The sequence below is a fragment of the Habropoda laboriosa genome, unplaced genomic scaffold, assembly GCF_001263275.1.
Source record: "Habropoda laboriosa isolate 0110345459 unplaced genomic scaffold, ASM126327v1 scaffold90, whole genome shotgun sequence".
Lineage (NCBI taxonomy): Eukaryota > Metazoa > Arthropoda > Insecta > Hymenoptera > Apidae > Habropoda > Habropoda laboriosa.
This window is the reverse complement of record NW_017100218.1, coordinates 1,803,904-1,823,212: the sequence shown is the minus strand read 5'-3', so window position 1 is coordinate 1,823,212 and position 19,309 is coordinate 1,803,904. Positions and strand designations below refer to the sequence as shown.

At 43.1% G+C, this 19,309-nt stretch overlaps 1 protein-coding gene across 1 annotated transcript in view; it reads right to left on the bottom strand.

The window, feature by feature from the left end:
* Window positions 1-12,156: 12,156 nt before the first annotated feature.
* LOC108570898 (hemicentin-2) overlaps window positions 12,157-19,309 on the bottom strand; it is a 378,548-nt gene continuing 371,395 nt past the window's right edge. Inside the window, exon 10 of the mRNA XM_017932826.1 lies at window positions 12,157-13,820. Within this exon, the coding sequence (XP_017788315.1) occupies window positions 13,587-13,820 (234 nt within the window). The 3' untranslated portion in view covers window positions 12,157-13,586. The remainder of the gene's footprint in view (window positions 13,821-19,309) is intronic.

The window sequence follows — 19,309 nt, the reverse complement described above, 5'->3', positions numbered from 1 at the left end:
CGATCTTTCCACAGATATGGAGGCTTTATGCGGAAGAATCGTAGGGAGAGCCGATCGAGAGATCAGATTGGATCCACCCACCGAGACGATTCATTCTTCTTACCGGAGAACGCATTATCCAAGTATCCGGAATCGATGTATCCGTCTTCGTTGAATTATGTTATTAATGTTGAAGCAAAATGTTTTACGAGTACTGCGTGGAAAATCGACATCCTATGTTAGAGTTTAGCTTGCCGAGGTTTATGACATGGAGCAGGCAGGCAGTTATCTTTCAGACCTTTGTTGAATGCGCGTACCATCCGTGCACCAGCATTAGGATGGTACGTGACAAAATTAGTTTCTCCCTTTTTCATATTTTTAATCATGTTTCGCTGGTTCGTAGAATTTAGGACTCGGTAACACAGGCCATGTCATAAACCCCGAAGACCCAAGCGGTGACCTGGCGAAAGACGACGTCACCAAGTCCGGGGTTTTTTTTCCTATCGGTGAACAGTTAGTCACCCCCATCTCTCCCAGTTTCTCTCAGGAAGAACCCAGTCCTCCTTCCAGAAAAGACACACGCCCCATGTCATAAACCCCGAAGACCCAAGCGGTGACCTGGCGAAAGACGACGTCACCAAGTCCGGGTTTTTTTTTCCTAACGGTGAACAGTTAGTCACCCCCATCTCTCCCACTTTCTCTCAGGAAGAACCCAGTCCTCCTTCCAGAAAAGACACACGCCAAGGGCGCAATGGAAGGGAGGACACCAGGAAAGGGAAACGGGAGTGCTGGGACCGGACAGGGTTTTTAGAGGAGTAACAGAAGAGAGATTATAGAGACAAGACAGTCAGAAGCGTCACTCATTACTACGGTCCCAAAGCCGTTATCAACCTTTGGGTGGTCCTTCAAGAAAACTATAGACGGCACGTAGTGCAATATTCAGGGCTCGAGTACACCCTAACATCCTAGAATATTGGTAGGTTTATGACACGTCTAATTGTGCGCCCTTCTTGTCTACATCTGTCTGAACATCTTCTAAAATATAATTCTTTACCTTACTCCACACGAGTTATTTATCTAATAGAACCCCTCAACAATTGAACTCGAAGCTACGAAAATGTATCCGACGTTCGCGATCACGGGATCTATAAGGGCGCGGATCTATCGTTATCGTTTGAATATTACCGGCCTAAAGGGCTAGGCTAGCCAGCTACCGGGGAAATTTGAGGGTTCGCTGGATTCCGCCTTCTAATACGGATCTCCCTCAAAGGTGTACTTCATTCGCGAGACGTTTAAAATTTATGAAGGCAAAGGAAGAGGGGAATTTTCAATCTTCCGGCGATCGTTTCTTCCTCTACGTTTAAGATTGGGTATAAATAAAATAGAAATAGAAATCGTTGCTTGTTAATGCACGTTCAAATGAATCGATACTCCTCCCTTACTTCTCGTTACAGCCAGAGACGGATGAATTATTCGTATTTCATTTCGAGTTTCTTTTAATCTCGAGTTCTCTCAGTGTGATTAGCAGCATTATAAGCAACTTCGAAGGTTTCTTTTTTAGAAAATCGCCTTTGCAAACGTGGAACGTTCACGTTTCACTTCGTTAAATTCGTTTGAAAAAGTTTCATCAACGTTCGACGCGAATTTTGCACCGTTTCTACATATCAACGAGATTTGATCTAATTTGCAATAATAGTAACAGTAAGAGTAGCAATTTCGAGCGCGCGAAATTTCGAACACCACTTTTCCCCGCGGCATCTCTACGAAATTGCGGCACGGTAAGTGGCGAATTACTCGCCGCTCTAATTTTCCAAACCGAAAGTATTTTCGACGCGTGAAATTTCGGAAACTCCTTCCGCCGGCCATTGGGCCGCGCGTAATGGCCGAAAATCGGCCCCGGCTTCCGGCCGGCAAATTGCGATCGGCGCGCGGCCACCCTTTCAAAACGGCGACACGCGGCCGTATCGAAAGTAATAGTTGCGCGGTTTAGTTACCGTCATCACTCGGGCTATGACGTTTATCGCGGCCGAATAAAGCACCAACACACACGTACGCCGTTCCACGGTTTATTCATCGACAGACGGACGCAACCGCGTCGACATTTTTTTTTCCCCTCGCTTCTGCGTCGCGTTTACCATCGCCACGTCGACAAATCGAATCGAAATTAAACGAACAGTGCAACGCTGAGGACGTACGTTCACTCCCTTTTTTCTATCCGAACCCTCTTTTTTTCTTTCTTTCTTCCTCTCTTTTGTCTCTCTCTCTCTCTCTCTCTCTCTTTTCACTCTTCGTCTCTTTTGTCTCTCTCACTTTGTTCCATCTTTTTGTCGTCCGCTGATACGTCCCTTTTTCTCCTTTCGGATCGTCGCCTGTGTTTCACCCCTTTTCACGTGCATGCGCGCCTTCCATTACGATCGTTTCCACCAATTTTGTCCGGCGACTCGTGTATTTACGAGTAATAGAGACCACCTCTTTCTCTCTTTCTCCGGCCTGTTGACGTACACTGCCGGCCTGTCGCCAACACGTTCTCGCTCTAAGTTCCGCGGAAAATTGTTCGTAAATTAAGTTCGCCTTTCGAGAGTTGAGTAACGCCGGATGGACGTAATGAAGATGATGGAAAGCGCGTTTTTCGGTCGTTAATTCTCTTTCACGTTTCGCTCTTATTTTTATAACGCATTGTTTCAACATCTTTGATTCGGCTGTTTTTCGCCGAAGTTTGACGTAACCACGTTTAAAGGTATAGCGTGTTTCATCGTCGTTTGTAGAGAGTGTAATTTTATATTTCGTTATTTCGTACACGTTACTTTGTAACTCGATGGAACAGCAGGGAAATGGACGTTTTTCCTGGAATACATTTCGTGTAAATTGAGATGTGCTGTTTTTCTTTGTGCAAAAAATATATTATCTTCCCTTTATAACGTCGCGCTGGTAAAATCAATTAGCCGGAATGGACACGCTTATTTAAAAGTAAATTGAATTTAAAAATATGAATTCATTATCGAGCATCTGAATTTCCTCGGTATCACACACCAGGGATTTCTGTTATCGCCGATGTGTCTCTGCGATTTCTAAGAACGATCGTTTCCGTCGTTTGCGCACGTTAGCCGACAGAGTTCTTTCGTTTCTGCAATTTTTCATTTATTGCACAATTTTTTATGTTTTCTGCCTTTTCTTAGGTACAGCAGTAACGATAATAATCGAGGCCATTGATGGAAAAAAAAGGCATGTAATATTACTTCTCTTTTAGATTTAATTGCGTTAATTCTTATTAAGCAATGCGGCAACGAAAATTTTGAAACCGATTTTCTCGAAATGGCACTTTTCTGTCCTTCTTCCATCCAAAGTTTCAAGTAGTTTGTCATTCTGTATCAACTTATATTTTGAACACGACAAAATTTCTAGCAAAATATAGAATAACGAAGTGATCTCAAATTTTTGGCTAACAGTATCTACACAGGTTCCTCAAGGCCAAACGATACAGCACCGATAATCGTAATGCTCCAAACTTCATATTCGACTCACGCAAAAGTCCATCGAAAGAAACACCTTACAATTCAACAAATTTCCCGAACACGGTGAATAAACGAGCGGCGAGCAATTGTTCCGGGAAGAAATCATTCTCCCCGAAGCGTTCGAGTAAATTGGTAAAGTTTCCGCGTTTTAACGCGCGCAACTTAGCGTGCCGACTTTTCCAGGTATAATTCGATATCCCTCGCGACGCTGTTCCATTTCTAACTCCTCTCTCTCTCCCTCTCGGTCCTCTTAACCCAGAATGGCGTGGCGGCGGCTATTTTCACCGAAAAAGGGACCGTTGACTCGCGGAAACCACGAGACAAGCCCGGGGAAATGGACGAATTACCATTTAAAGAGCGATTTTAACTAGATTTCAAGAGGTTCAGACCCTTTTTTCCGCGATGATATTCTTGTCCCTTTTACGAGAAGACGCGAATTTCAGGCCGGCTAATGCCGCGGACCGGAAACTGGCCGCTCGATGGCTGCCGGTACGCGAAGAATAGAGATTTCCCTGATTAGAGGGGCTGATCGCCCGAGCTTCCTGTGGAACGGGGCTAATGAAACGTTTGTAATCGTAACTGGCAGGAAACGAGCAGTTCGCGCGACGTGAACGTTCACCGAGCCATGGACGCTTCAGGAATCCCGGAGATTCTGAGGGGTCTTGAATTATAAAAAACTTTTCGACGTGGTTGCAATGGAGATGCAGCTTGGAGCAGCGCAGGGCGAAGTGAGCGTAACGTGGAGAAATCTGTGTCTCTAAATTCGATTATACGTGTGTTGGTTTATTTTTCAGACACTGATTGAGATGGACGAGGGCAATTTTTAGTCTGTGTTATATAAATTTTATTTTCAGTCGTTTTCAATTTTTTTCTAATAATTGTTCATTCTTGTTTTTCCAATAAAATGTCAAATTGTAATTGTTGGATTGTTAATAAACTAATGTCTTTCTGTAAGACTAAGGAATTACAGGGGCTTAAAATAACTGATTTAAAACAACGTCGGTACGCTCGTCGATGACGAGTATTGTGTGGGCCGCTGCCCCTTTTCCGTTTTTTATATGGTTCCTCGGCCGTTAGGGCCCCGCAAGCCGTGGGGTGGGGGTGCAGCCTGCGCTCATCCTTGTCTAGGGCCCCCTGCGGCTCGGGTCCTGCGGTCGTTGTCTAGGCGCGTCGCACAGCGGTATTGTGTGGGCCGCTGCCCTTTTTCCCGTTTTTACATGGTTCTTCGGCCGTTAGGACCCCGCAAGCCGTGGGGTGGGGGTGCAGCCTGCGCTTATCCCTGTCTAGGGCCCCCTGCGGCTCGGGTCCTGCGGTCGTTGTCTAGGCGCGTCGCACAGCGCCTTACATTTCTTAACCTTTGAATAAACTTTCTTTATTTAACTAGAGATTTACTGGAGAAGACGTCCGAACTGTGCGAGTCACACATGTTCTCCGATACAAAGTGCTCTAACGTATCAAACTCTAGAATACAGCAACTAGAGCATCTAATCCCGATTTACCCTAATTGAAGCAGTAGAAAATTGAAAAAAGTTGAAAAGAAGCATTCCGTGGAGCAGCTAATTCGAGCGAGCATTGACTCTAAACAAAAACCATAAATCTATCTAGAATCCTTTTTCGCTCTTTTCTTCTCCTATACTCTAATTAGCACCTTTCCTCGCAACCTCTTTCCTCTGTTTCTCAAATAAACGTTCGGTCATCGTTTCGTCCTCAGATTCTCACGGAATAAAAACGGTACTTCTTCTTATCACACACACTCTCTCTCTATTCGTCTCGAACGAAAGAATTTCACGGTAGATTTTTCTTCGAAGTGCAACAGTGATTAATACCGAAGGTATGATCGATCGTTTCAGTTAGTCCGAAGTAAAAATCCCTCCAATATGCACGTGTAACTTTCAAGGAAAAGAAGTTCGAAGTAACGTTCTTTTCTTCTTGAGTTCAAGTGTTCATTATTTCCTGACCAGTTAGCCCCATTTTTCTCACTTAAAGTCACGAGCCCTTGTTCCGCCAAGTTAACAAATTTATAAACGCTTCCGAGCAACCAGTCTCTAAACGAAGTATCCTTCATCCAGCGAAAATCGTAACTCACCAACTTACCCCGATTAAATTCTCCCCGCCTCTCGAGAATCGTAATAACACCTCTTCGATGTATTAATTTGGATCAGGAAGAAGATCGAGGAGGGACAAAAACGGTTAACGAACCATTCCAGTTACTCCGTTGAATTATTCTTTCTATCGTAGGATGTGAGATAAGAGTGTTTGAGTCGAGCGATAGCCGGATCGAGTGAGATGTGAACTTTCGTCGAGATAACTCCGGAGATTGCTTCAACGTACTTTATTTGCAATAATGTTGGTACAGAGTGACGTGGTGGTTTCTTAGATTCTAAGACTTGAACCGATCCTCTCCCCCTTGTTTGGGCCCAGTATTGTAGGAACCGACGACGAAAAAATATTGAGGGACCCAACGGGAATCGAACCCGGGACCTTCGGGCTTAGCAAGCCGAGGTTTTGCAGGCCCAGTATTGTAGGAACCGACGACGAAAAAATATTGAGGGACCCAACGGGAGTCGAACCCGGGACCTTCGGGCTTAGCAAGCCGAGGCTTTGCGCGCTACGCCAACCACTCCCTCTCTATTCTCCCTTCGAGGTTTCCTATTTGGGTACGGAGGCCCCGATACTACAGTATTTATATGGGTCCCTACTGGAGGGGATGGATGCTGTGGAATGTGAGTGGGTAAGGAAATATAGGAAGAGGACCTGGAAAATCGCGGTATCGGGAAAAGCCCTCTTGCAGGGAAGGTGTCTTAATGGATCGGGCGAATTTTGAAGGAGATGCGTATCATTGGTCAGGTCAAGGGAAACCCATTCGCATACCACGACAGTATGACAGTCGGATCGAGCGAGGTGCGAGTGAAGAATGTTTGGACCGAGTGACAGTTCTTCCGAATGAAAATGCACGCGTGATAAGAGCGACGTCGTAACCGAAAATCGCGAGAGCCGAAAATGGCAAGAGTGTGTGAATGCGTGTGTGAGTGAGTATGAAAGACAAGAGCGAAGAGAGGAAAAGGGATTGTAAGAGCGAATGTCAAAAACGAAAGGTGTTCAGGAATAAAACCATATCCTTACCAAACAACTGTAAGGAACGCGAGATTTAGGCGACGGAGTGGTGGCCTGGTCTTTGTCACCCAGGGTCACCCCGATACTCGAGGGTGTCATAAATTAAGCCCTTTCCCAGGACAGTTTGGACAAGGAGGCTCCAACGGGTTTTCAGAGCGACGCAGGCATAGGACGCAGAAAAGGGCACACCCCAGCTATTGCAGTAACCGCGAAAATTACGAAATAAAGACACATTTGCTTAATAGCTAACATTGTGCTATCGTAACGTAAAAACCGTTCGATGTCACTGGTGCCATCTCAGACACGCCGTACTCAAAGAGATCGTTTTCCAAGGAATATCGTTGGATTTCGAGGTAAGAAAGTGCACGGAGGTCCTCCGTAGGTCTATCTTTCGCGGATTCTTGTGACGTTCGTGTGTCCCAGTGGACGTCGAGGGAAAATAAATAAATGACGAGCGATTCCCGTGAGCCTCGAGAGTCGGCAAGAAGGAGCAGTTTCTGTGTAGATAGCGCGAGAATTATGGTTCCTCGTGGGGCAGAGTCGAGGAGTAGAGGGGCAAAGAGGAGCCCATTTTAAGCCCTGCTCTCGGTTTCTGGCCTTACAACTCCGTAATTTTTACCCCCGGAGAAGTTAAGAGTAATTTACTGGCTCCGCGTAGGCGTTATTCGACTCAGCCACCCTCTCTTCATCCCTCCGTGAAATAGCTACGCGAAAGATTCCAGCCCCTCTGTTAATTGTCCGCCGTGAATGAACCTGATTTGCCCCGCGAAACAGCGAGCCAACGGGCCTCGAGATAAATGTTGGCAATATTGTTACGAAAATAGGTAGTTAGTTGTTTTCGGGTCCGAGGAGACGTCCCCGGGGGAACTTCTCGTCCGCTGGATACTCTTACTTCCTTTTCCGCTGTGGTGATAATGGACGAACAAGGCTGCCAACGAGCTGGTGAAACGGACTTTCTTTCGCTGGGATAATAAGGTGACGGGCTTGACAAATGTGAGGAATAGACGATATTATAATAAATTTGACGCGGAAATATCGTACCTTCTGTGTGAATTAACAACATTTTGGTAACACTCTTCACCCTTTACTTTGTAAGAACGAATCGCATTCGCGGTGAAATTTTCGCTCTAACTTCAGTTTACACTTGGAAATTATTTGTGATTGGAAATTATCGAAAGTAAGTTATTAAACATCGGTGGCAAACAAAAGTATCCTTTGAAATACTATTTTTAGAGTAAAAACTTTGCAAATAGATTAACAGAAGATTTCAGCTCAAGATATCGCGTCCACAAACGAAACAATTACCTACAATTATACTTTCCGACATAAAAGCAGCAAAAAAAGGAAACTGTCACGAAAAAAAAGAACTAAAATTTAAAACTTCGCGAATAGCTTTTATCCTCCGTCGAGCTTCGAATGAATTAAACGGCGAATTAGATAGGTTTTCGTCTTCTGTTTCCTCAGGTTCCATCTCGTGCAATTCCCCTGTCAGCGTCCAAACAGAAGATCCGGCAAGTAGTTGCAGCAGTTACAAGATGGTCGATCACAGGCAATTGAAGATATTGCCGGATGGTGTGTACGTGTCCGAGAATGTTACAGATCCTGTGTGTACTCGAAGGAGAAACAGGCCACGGAGGGGCCGGCATGCATCGAATCCCGGTAGCATTATTTAGCCGGGAAAAGTGCTGCCGACGCCATTAATCCGATTGGACGAACCTTCACCCTTAGGCCTTGGGGATCCATTATGTATTAGGAGGATCGGCTTGCTCCGTAGCCGGGCGAGATTAAAGCTGGAACGGGCAAGGAAATGCGCTGATTCAACACCGAAAATCCCCAACATAATTTTCCCCGGCAGAGATTTTAATCCCTTAAGAAAATACGGAATCTCCGCTCATACGTGTCGATTTTATGGATCAAGCATCGATTGTTAATCGTTGATAAGAGATTTATTAGAAGGAGATCGTTGCAGACAGTGTTTGCTCGTACTTGTGCCTTTTATTAAAGTTGTACATGGTTTTTGTAATAAAGGTTTCATCTCTGTTCTCTCGTCCCTGAGCGCAGGCTCTACGCGCCATCTGATTGGCCAGTGTTTTTCGTCAATAATTCAAAAACGCAGCTTCAAACTACATTTTGGAAAAGGAAAAAGTTGTTCAGAGTCACCCCAGCAACCCCCCATTTCCGTGTGTTCGAAGAGTTACGGGACACCCTGTATATGAGAAACACTGCTAGTGAAAATAATATAATAGACCAGATGTCATCGGACCCATAGGCCTGTAACTGTTTATGCCTAAGGGACCTGGGTAAAAAGCTGGTGCAGCCCTGGTCTCTTTTTCTCAAGTGGACAACAGACTTTCTGTCGTGCCCTTACGAGTTTTTCACTTTCGCTTCGACTGTGATTTTTTAAGCGTTGAGGCGCTCTTGAAAGAAAATGAAATACGTTTAAAAGAATTCACAGTGAACAGTATTTATTTAACCCATTAATCCAATAGTATGAATTTAAAATAAGTGAAATTTTTCAAATTTTCAAGTAAAACAGAGTTAGAGAATTTTAGCTAAATGTTATACAAATGTGAAAATGCCAATTGGCACCGATTGCGAGGAAAATTCAAAGAAATTTCTCAAATGGTTTCTATCAACGACTGAACGTCGATTCTTTTTCTTTTTGTGACCTACCTAAATGACGTAAGAGTCTGTTGCTCCATTCTGTTGAAGCTTGCACTTCCCGAGCTTCGGCTCGCTCCTTAAAAAGTTGATATTCCGTGGACACGCGAGGGTGGAAAGCTGTTTCGTGGATATTTCACGACGCAAATGCCGTGACTTATTTTACGGAGCGAAAGAAGCAGACGAACGCGAATTTCCGGCGAGCCGACGTTCTTTCTTTCCTACTGCTTCTCCACGGTGAAACCTTGTCGTGTCTAAGCAAAGGGAATGCATGCTTGCGTAACTATTGCTTTCCAAGGTTTCTCTTCTGTTAGCGCGATCGTAAAACGTGTATCGAATTTTTCCTTTATTTTTTCTCATACTTGATATTTATATTTGACGAAAAAAGGAAACACGCGTATCTTATTTTCATATTTCCTTTCTATTTCGGAAAATTTGTTCACGAGGAAAAGGGTTTCTAATTATCTTGAAGCGCTTCAGCGAAAGAACGCCGGAGCTCGAAGGGTTTAAATGGCGCGTGTTCTCGCGAAATGCACGAAGAGAGGGCTAAAGTAAGGAATAATGAAAAACAAAGTGGTTCTCAAACGCCGCATTCAAACGTGCCGCATCGACAAGAACCATTAAGGAGGAAATGACCGTGAAGCTGAGCACGTTGGCCGAAGGAAATCGCGTGATTTCTTCGTGAAAGTCATTTGTCTGCTTTCCCTTTTCCTCTCTGTCTGCTCGCGACCAACCTTTACTCTAACTATCGATTTCTCTATTAGCGAGAAGACTTTGCAAAATTCATTTTTCCATTCGTTCGATCTCTGATAATCTCACGATACGTCCCTATCGAACTTGAATTGTCAGGAATAAAGAGGAATAAAGAATGCCGCGATAAAGGAAATTCCACCTGAAAATCTCGCGATATATCGTTCTGTCGAACTTGAAATATTAGAGATAAAGGAACAAAGGGGAATAAAGAATATCGCGATAAAGGAAATTCCACCTGAAAATCTTGCGATATACAGTAATGTCTCTACAAGTGTCAGCCAGTTTGGATTCTACAAGTGTCAGTATAGATGGTCCTACGCCTAGGTCTGCGTCATTGCTGCGCCTATGTTATCTCGCACCACTCGGTTTTTTTTACGAGATTTCACGGCTCGACAATTCATAATAGAAAAATATAATTTCTTTAATTTTCCTTTTTTTCATCTGAAATTTTTTTTTAACACGTTGGTGAGATTTTTCTGATGAAAATGACATCAAACACGACATAATTTGAACAACATTTACTTATTAATACTTACTGAGTAATTAATTTAATGTCGGCCTACCTCCACGTAAAAAAAATGTAGGGCCGATTCTACAAGTGTCAGTCAAACGGTAGGCCGACTCTATGTAATGTAATACAGGGCGTCTGTTTTATCTCAATACAGTTGTTCAAATTATGTCGTGTTTGATGTCATTTTCATCAGAAAAATCTCATCAATATGTTAAGAAAAATTTCGGGATAAAAAAACGTAAAATTAAAAAAGTTGATATTTAAATCGCTTGGTTGCCTCGACTCACGTTTCATCCTTATCTTTTATTCGCTGTCCTTGTCTACGTTCGGCAAACTACAAAGGCGGGCGCGAGGCTCGAAAACGTAGTCCCTGACTCTACAAGTGTCAGGTTAGGTTCCTTGCGGACTGACACTTGTGGAGACATTACTGTATCCCTCTATCGAATTAGTTACACTACGAATAAAGGAATAGAGGGAAATTCGACGATACACGGAGAAATAATCAGAGTCACGGTAGATATTGTAAATATCATTTATTGGACTTTTAGGCGTCGTGGGGTACAACGATTACATCACGTTGCTTATTTATAACACCTAAGCAATTCGATAAAAAGGAGAACAAAACGGAATACGGGCAGAGACCATTTGAATAATTTCGTTCTCTCGCGTCTATAAAGTGTAATTATAACCGACTTCCGTGCGAATTAGGCGTGAACGGATGAACGAAGCTAACGCATCGCAGTCGGCAGGCGTTGAAAAAATTAGGAACCACTGCGCGCTTTTACAAAAATTTACGCAACAATATCTCGTTTTCTTCTTCTTCATCTATTTCTTTTCATTCTTTCTTTTCTCCTTCGAAGGAACTGGAACGATCGAAACGAGACGCTATTTTAACTTCAACTTCACCTCCTCGCCTAGCAATCGTGGGAGAGATCAAAAAAAGGAATATAATCACGGAGAGAGGACAACGATGTTTAAGCATGCTCGTCTTTTCTTCTGTTTTATATCGTCTTTTCTTTTTTTTTTTGCTTTCGTATTTTCTGTTTTTTTTCTTTTCTTATTTGTTTGCTTGCTCGCTTTCTATTTACGATACAACCATCTTCGTTAAACGTTTAATTTAGGATATTCGCTTAGGGGAGGAGACTGGGAGGGGACAAGGAGGAATTTCGTTTTTTAATATTTATCGTTTACGATCCTCGTTGAAACATTTTCACCTTTTTCTCCTTTGTCGAAACTGAAACCGTTTATCGTCGTCGTTATTCAGCATCACACCTCTTTCTCTCGGCCCATTCTCAATTGAAAGCTAACCATCGATCGATTACACGATACATCCAAGGGGGAAGGCGAACGAGAACTTATGGCTAAATAAAACTTTATAAAAATATATCAACGAATAATAAATATATCTCTAACAGCGTCACTGTATAATTCGTCATACATAGCCCTCGGTGTACGATAGCCTATGCATTTACAATCACTATATACACGCTATTTGTTTTTTTTTCTTCTTCTTCTTTTTAATGCTACTTACCTAAAATAATATACAACAATGTACCATTTTTTTTTTCCCTTAACGTACCTAGTTTTCTTCTTTCTTTCTTCTCTCAGAAATATTCCTTCTCGCCTCTCTTTCCGTACTTCACAATTCGTTTCTTCGTTCCATCAAGCCTTTAACACACGTCAACCCCATTCTTCCCTTCGTTCTTCGCCAAGTTACTCCACTCTTTTGCCCCTTTCCTCTCTGTCTCTTTGCACCCGAGATACGCGGTCACCCTAAAATATTACACCGTGGACCAAGTGTTCGTTTCTGTGCAACTCGAAGACGTTCAATCGTCGACGTTCGACGAGCCAGAATCGAAACACTTTTGCGGTCACCTGTTCGACACGAGTGTACAACCTTTTCTTCTCTTCTCTCTCCGTCGCTTCTTCCCCGCTACTTTGCCTCTGCACGTCTCGTTCGGTTACCTTATACAAATAAACTATACAAATATTTACACGTGCCTCGCGTAACGCGTAACCTCATTGAATATTCCATTTTCGCTAAGTTCGATCGAAGACCAAAGTCGCGAGAAACGGTTCCTCGCCTCTCCAGATATCTCGCGACAATTGTTTCTTTTTCTTCTCTTTAGTTTACAAAGTTTCACCTACAACGCGAATTAACCGTATCCTTCGTTCTCGTGTCGTTTCGGCCGCGCGTTGTTTACTCTCGTTTAAGGCCGAAGAAAGACATTGCCCGCTAAAGTCTCAGACTGTCGAGGTCTTGAGCATGTACGAATATGTACGAATCATCAACTTTTGCTTCCGACTTTGGAACGGAGATATATAACTTCTTGGAGAAAAAGAACGATGAAAAAAAAAAAATATAGTACATAGTCGTTATCCTCGGATTCGATCCAATCTCTCTATCCTTATCGTCGTCTATCTTCTAGAAAAACCCTACGGCAAGAGTATCTCCCCCCTGTTGAAAAAGTAAAAGAGAAATTCGAAGAAAAACCGAAAAATCGAATCTAGCAACGAGATCCATGATTAAGGAACGTCGAGGCCGGATTATCGTCGTCGCCGGAAGCTCTGGATCGTTCATCGACAACGGCAGCGTCGATAAAAGGCTTTCTCGTTTAAGCGCGTTCACCCCTTTCTTTCCCCTTTCTTTCTCTCGATACATAATAAACAGGGTTCTCTCGTTGCATCGTCGTCGAATCTCGCCTCGAGTCAAGAACACGTCAATACGGAACGTCTTTCCTTCTTTCTCTGATTTCTAACACCAGAACAACGATTATTCCTTCTCCCTTCTCCTATCCTCTCTCATCTCTCGTTTATGTATAATAATATATATTATTCGATATTTACAATCGTCGAAGTCGCGGAAATACCGACGGAATTCTGACTTCCTTCCCCCCCTCGTCGTTCCGTTCTTATTTCTTTTTTTTTGCAACCGAGTTACTACTCTTAGTTCGATTATTTTCCTATTTTCTCTCTTCTCCTTTCCAAATCTCCCTCTCGTTAGCTCCACGGAGCAACCGACAACCGCTGTTTCGATGTGATCCACGACGGCGTTTTCAGCGACGATGCTCCTGCAGGATGACCAGGGCGAGACACAGCGACAGATAGGTGAGACTCGCTGACCGGAAGTGAGCGTGACTGTACTCAGAGGCGCGCGTCACGTTCAACAAAACGGAAGCGTCCGCGATCCCTTCCGACGAGCGGACCAACAGCAGCCATTCCCCGGCGTGAGACCATTGAATCGTGTCGAAGCTGAGCACCGTCCTGTAACAGGACTCCGTGCCGTCGTCCTGAAAGGCAAACAGCAAGAGACGTGCGTCGTTAATGAATTCGATACCACCGGTAGTTCGCGTAGTTTCGCCAAGTATTCGTGACCCGATTCGTGACGGCGGATTTAAAGGGCCTCTCCCGTAAAGGTTGCCGTGTAGGATAAAAAAAAGGACGATTTGTCTGGTGGAAGTTTCGAGGGGTCGTTGTTGCCGGGGAAGTTTCAGAGAGAAGTGGTAAACTGACAGGGGGATGGGTCAAAGGTGAGATTTGTCTGTGTTCCTTCTTTTCTTCTTGTTCTTCGTTTAATGGGGATTCAAAGGGTGGACGGTTCGGAATTTTGTCGAGGGTGATCTGTTTTTTTTTTTTAGGCGAGATTCGAGGATAGTTTGAATTGTGAGGATGGTATTTTTCGAAGGTGGAAAGTGTGACGGTGTTTTTGCGGGCAAGTTGGGAATTGCGGGGATGATGTTTGGGGGGAATTAGAGCAATTGGGAGTGTAAGTGAAAAGATGGTGCGAACGGAATTGATCAATATTCTGATATAGAAAATGTCACGATAATATTGTGTCTTTTTTTTTAAATTTACACTGGTTATATAGTGTGGCGTGTGTCTGTCTGTGTGCACGCGTGTGCCTGTCCGAGCTGTGAACAGAGGAGCAGCGGTTCTTTGTAAACGTCGTCGCGTAAAGACGTTGATCGGCCGTTTGGTTGTCCGCGCGCCCCTTTTAATTGTAAAATCGCCCATCCCTTACGTATTGGGGAAGGAAAATTAGTAGGTGCGTTCTTTTATGGATACTTTGTAACGTGTAAAGTGTAACTGTTAGGTGTAGAAATGAATTCTTTCCGACTTTTGGAAACGATCAAAGATTTATTTGAAAATAATGAAAAGAGATCAAGAATGGAGATAATTTTCCCCTTTTGCCCTTTTTCTGTGGCTTTGCATCAGTTATGCGAATCCAATCGGAAAGAATTAATTTCTATACCTAATGAACAACAAATTGTTCTCAACAATTTAGCTATTCGTTCAATTCTCTAAAATAAAGTCACGTTATAGGGTTTAACGTTTAGGAAATACAGTTTCCAGTAGAATGTTAATTAGAGTAGCGAAGCTAATATTTGAATACACAGACACAGATTTCTGGTATTTATTTCGAGAAATGTTTCTAGCATATTTCATAGCGAATTGTTTGAAGAATTTTACGCAACAGATGGCCAAACAAATTTCGCTACATTGCTCCTGTATATATCAACCCTTTATGGTCCATGTCACGTTCAATGTCTTGTTCCAATTGGTCCATATTTAACACGTTGAGCGCCAAACGACCATCGGTGGACGCACAGTTTGTTACTGCTTGTTATTTCCTATTTGGGACCGCCTGCCCATCGGCGGTTATCCTGAACGGAATAGGCACTTTTCATAACAACAGACGGATAGCCCACGGTACGATGGAAATAAAGATACAAGAAAAAAAATCAATGTTTTTCTTTCTATATTACGTTCAACGGGATAAAAGCATTTCACGGTTTGTCCGGATCTCCATATTTTTGCAACCGGTTGAGTTATTCCATAAATACGGCGAGAAAACCATTCGATACACGGAAAAAATTAATAATAAAAAAGAATTGGTTGAAAAATTGAGGTCGTCGCAAAAAGAAATTGTAGAAATGTTGTTAATAAATTACTTTAAAATGATTTAACAAGAATAGTAGGTTAACATTCATAATTTAAGATAGAATAAGATTGGATTACAAGAATGAAAGTGTGCGTAAAATAAGCCAATCCATATAGATAAATGCAGAGTGGAACGGATCGGTCTTATCGGGAGCCAGAATGGTGATATTTAAGCGACAGTTTCGAAGCAGTTCGATTTGCTGCCCCGCGGCTCAGGCGTTTTTATCGTGGGACGCTCATTAGCTCGCGACTCGATAACGTCGATTCGCGACCGTCTTTCTTATCTGTCGCGTGATTCTGCTTAGCTTCTTACGATTAAACTTTCGCGTCGAACTTTCGCGGAAAACTGAAAACTTCCTGCATCGCGTCGCGTTCCCGCTCCAATTGCCCGTATCACCTCTGATTTCCGTTGCTTTTTCTCCTACTCTCCTTATTTTACTCTTCTTCTCCTTTTACATACAGATAGCCTTTGTTCTTCTACTTCTACTTCTTCTTCTTCTTCTTCGGTTCTCAGCTTGACTTTTTATATCCTCGCGATAAAATCGAGGGCATTAAATCAGTACACGACACGGCGATATTATCGATCGGAACAATCGACAGAACCACAGATAGCACTCTGCATTCGGCGGGAAGATTACAATCAACACGCGAACGAGAATGTTAATTTGTACATTTTCTAAAAAAGGAACGTAGTTTGTTAAATATTCACGAGTATCGACGCGTTATACCGTGTTTAACTTACCGCGAAATTATGCACTGCAATTGACGTGGAGGTTAAACGATCTTCTTGCATCATTCAGTTACGTTAATTACTCTGATTACGTTCTCATACGTGTACGCAATCGACGAAAATAGAGTACCGATCGAGTGAAATCAAAAGGAAAATCATCGGTGTAATTTATTTCTACCGAGGAAATAATCGCCGGGGAAATTGTCCAATTTCCCCAACTAATTTGAACTTTTGCAAAATGAAATTTAGTCACGCGTAGAGGAGTTTGCTTTCCAGTTCGAATTCGGCGGAATAAAGAATTTATAATTCGACGTTCTTAATTAAATTTCCACCGTTTCACTTCCCCCCACCGTCGATCCGTGTTTCCTTCGTTTCACAGAGGGCCAAGGGTGGAATACGTTTGCGTAATTGAATCTGATTCCGCCTGTCCCTCGTGATACCTCGTCCTGCAATTTCAACAAGACGTCGTTTCGTAGTCTCGCGAATTTTTCGCGTGCAACCAGTCGCTGTTTCTTGCTCCATTTAACTCCGCGTTTCACTCGCAGTCTTTGCGATGCACGATAGCCTCCACCAGCCGTCTTTCTCGATCCCTTGTCTTCTCCATTCAACGAAACAGTTCTTACTACCACCGCTCTCGTTACCTTCCCGCTTTCTCCATTTTCTTCTTCGTCACCCTTTGATACGTCTATGCACACTTTGTTGCCTCGAGTAATTTAGGTTGCCCTTTTCCTCGTTAACTTTGAATAATTATGTACCTTGAAATGTTCCTTTTCAACGTCCCACCATAATTGCAATATTACGTTCTTCAAATTTTTTTATCCGGGGAAGCACCAGTTTCTGAAGTATTCTATTTTTCTTCTTTTTTTTTTTTTGGAATATTGAGCAGTTCTTTGAGGAAATTTTGCGGTCGATATTTGAGCATTAAGAGGAGTTTCGTTGAAGGATATTTTCGACTCTGTGCTAACACTTTACCGACCGGTAGCGGTTGAACATCCTACGCACTTCCGACCGCTCAATCGGCCACAGATACATCGCTGACACCGGCTCTGTTTAGACTCTACGCTTTCGCGCCGGAACATACGCGTTATTTCTTGTACCTATAGAAATGTTAAATCAAACTTTGACCGATTAATAGGCTATCGGTAAAAAAGCGATTGATAGGCTACCGGTCGGTAAGCGTTGGCGGCAAAAAGCCAATAGGCTACCGGTCGGTAAAGTGGTTTTTGAATTTTCGATATTTTGGGAATTTGGAATTTTCAGCTTTCGTTCGCATTGCGTTTCATGCCTCAGAATATTTTTAGGAAATTTTGCATTCGATATTTGACGATTAAGAGAAGTTTCATTGAAGAATATATTCGACTCTATGCTAGGGTTTTTGAATTTTCGATATTTTGGGAATTTGGAATTTTCAGCTTTCGTTCGCATTGCGTTTCATGCCTCAGAATATTTTTAGGAAATTTTGCATTCGATATTTGACCGTTAAGAGAAGTTTCGTTGGAGGATATTTTTAAGCGGTGAATTTTTATGACACTTTGGAAATTTAGAATTCTTAGTTTCTGTTTGCATTGGATCTCAAAGCCTCGGAATACTTTTACGAAATTTTGCATTCGACATTTCACTATTACAAGAACTTCCATTCGAATTTTGACACTTTGAAAAATTTACAATTCTCATTTTCATTTGCACTACGTTCCAAAGCCTCGAACCACTGAAATCTCATTCACAGATCTCCCAACAAGCAAAATTTGAAGTTCCCAAGATAAACTAAACCGAGCCTCTCCTACAATAGCAAAAATAACACAACAAAAACTACGTCGTCCATCGAACCCAATCAAACTAACCCAGAATTTACCTCCTAATCTCAAACTAAAACAGTGGAGCCCTTTCATTCTCAGCAATCGACTTCACAGCTCTCTCAACATCCCCTCCGTCGTTCTTGCACACCATCTGAAAATTACAAATACGCATTGTACACCGATCGACCGTCGTTCGATCCACTCGAGATCGACCTCGTTCAAAGATTTTCATTTCTCCCCAAGTAGAACGGAGTTCGGGTGCAAACTCATTTTAAACGATCGAGCAGTGGAACAAGGTGGGTCTACAACAACCCTATTGTCGCTCTGCTCGTCGAAAAACTTCTTTGCTACCGCTTGGTGCACAAACAGCGTTCAGCCGGAAACGGTGTCGCATCGCGAGTGTTGTGCTTGCTTCTCCTCCACGTCTCTCCACCCTATTCTCTCTCTCTCTCTCTCTCTCTCTCTCTACCGATTGTCGGCCGTGCAAACACATCGAGACATCGTCTCGCGGCTGGTTCCGTCGTGCTTTTGTTCGTCGATCCTCGGAAATTTCATCGAAAGTTTCTTCCTACTCGACAACTCAAAGTGAAATTTCTGCGGCATTCGTCTAAAGCACGACTGATAGTAGTTAGTACGTGATTTATCCCACCGTTTCTCTCTCTCTTTCAGGTCTCTCTCCTGGTTCTCTATATCCCTTGTTATCCGGGACTGCAGTGGCGGGTAATTAATTCGTGGAATTGCAGCTCCTCGACGAGGCTTACCGAGGGGACAAGGGACCTGGAGAACAGCGAAGCTCAGCCTCCTGGATGCACGTGCTCTGTGGTGAGCGTAGTTATTTTCATCCAGATTCTGTTTTGAATGCCGCGCACTGTGTCGCCTACCGGCCGTCGACCTGATCCGCCGAAGAAAAATTAACAAGCTTCCTTCTTTGGACCTGAGCGACGTAATCGGTGTTCTCTGACGTTGCAGCGTGGCTGGATGAATCGATTTGGATCCGGTCTCTCCGGGAAATTTTGCTTGAATTTGAGGTTCAGGGGTTCAAATATAAAGAACGTAGAAAAGTAGGGAGTATGAGAAGAATACAGGAAGAAAGAGAAGAATAAATTAAGCGAGAAGGGTAGCAATGTGAAATGCGATTCTGAGTGAAATTGAAGGAACAACGATGACGACGTTATCCAGAGAAGAAATGAAACGAAGACACAAAATTGTGACAATAATAAGACAGTAAAAGGCTCGATCTAGTTTCTATCTCCTTTAACTCCGCAATGGGATACTTGCTTCTGACCTCGATTCTAATAAACCTCTAATTCCC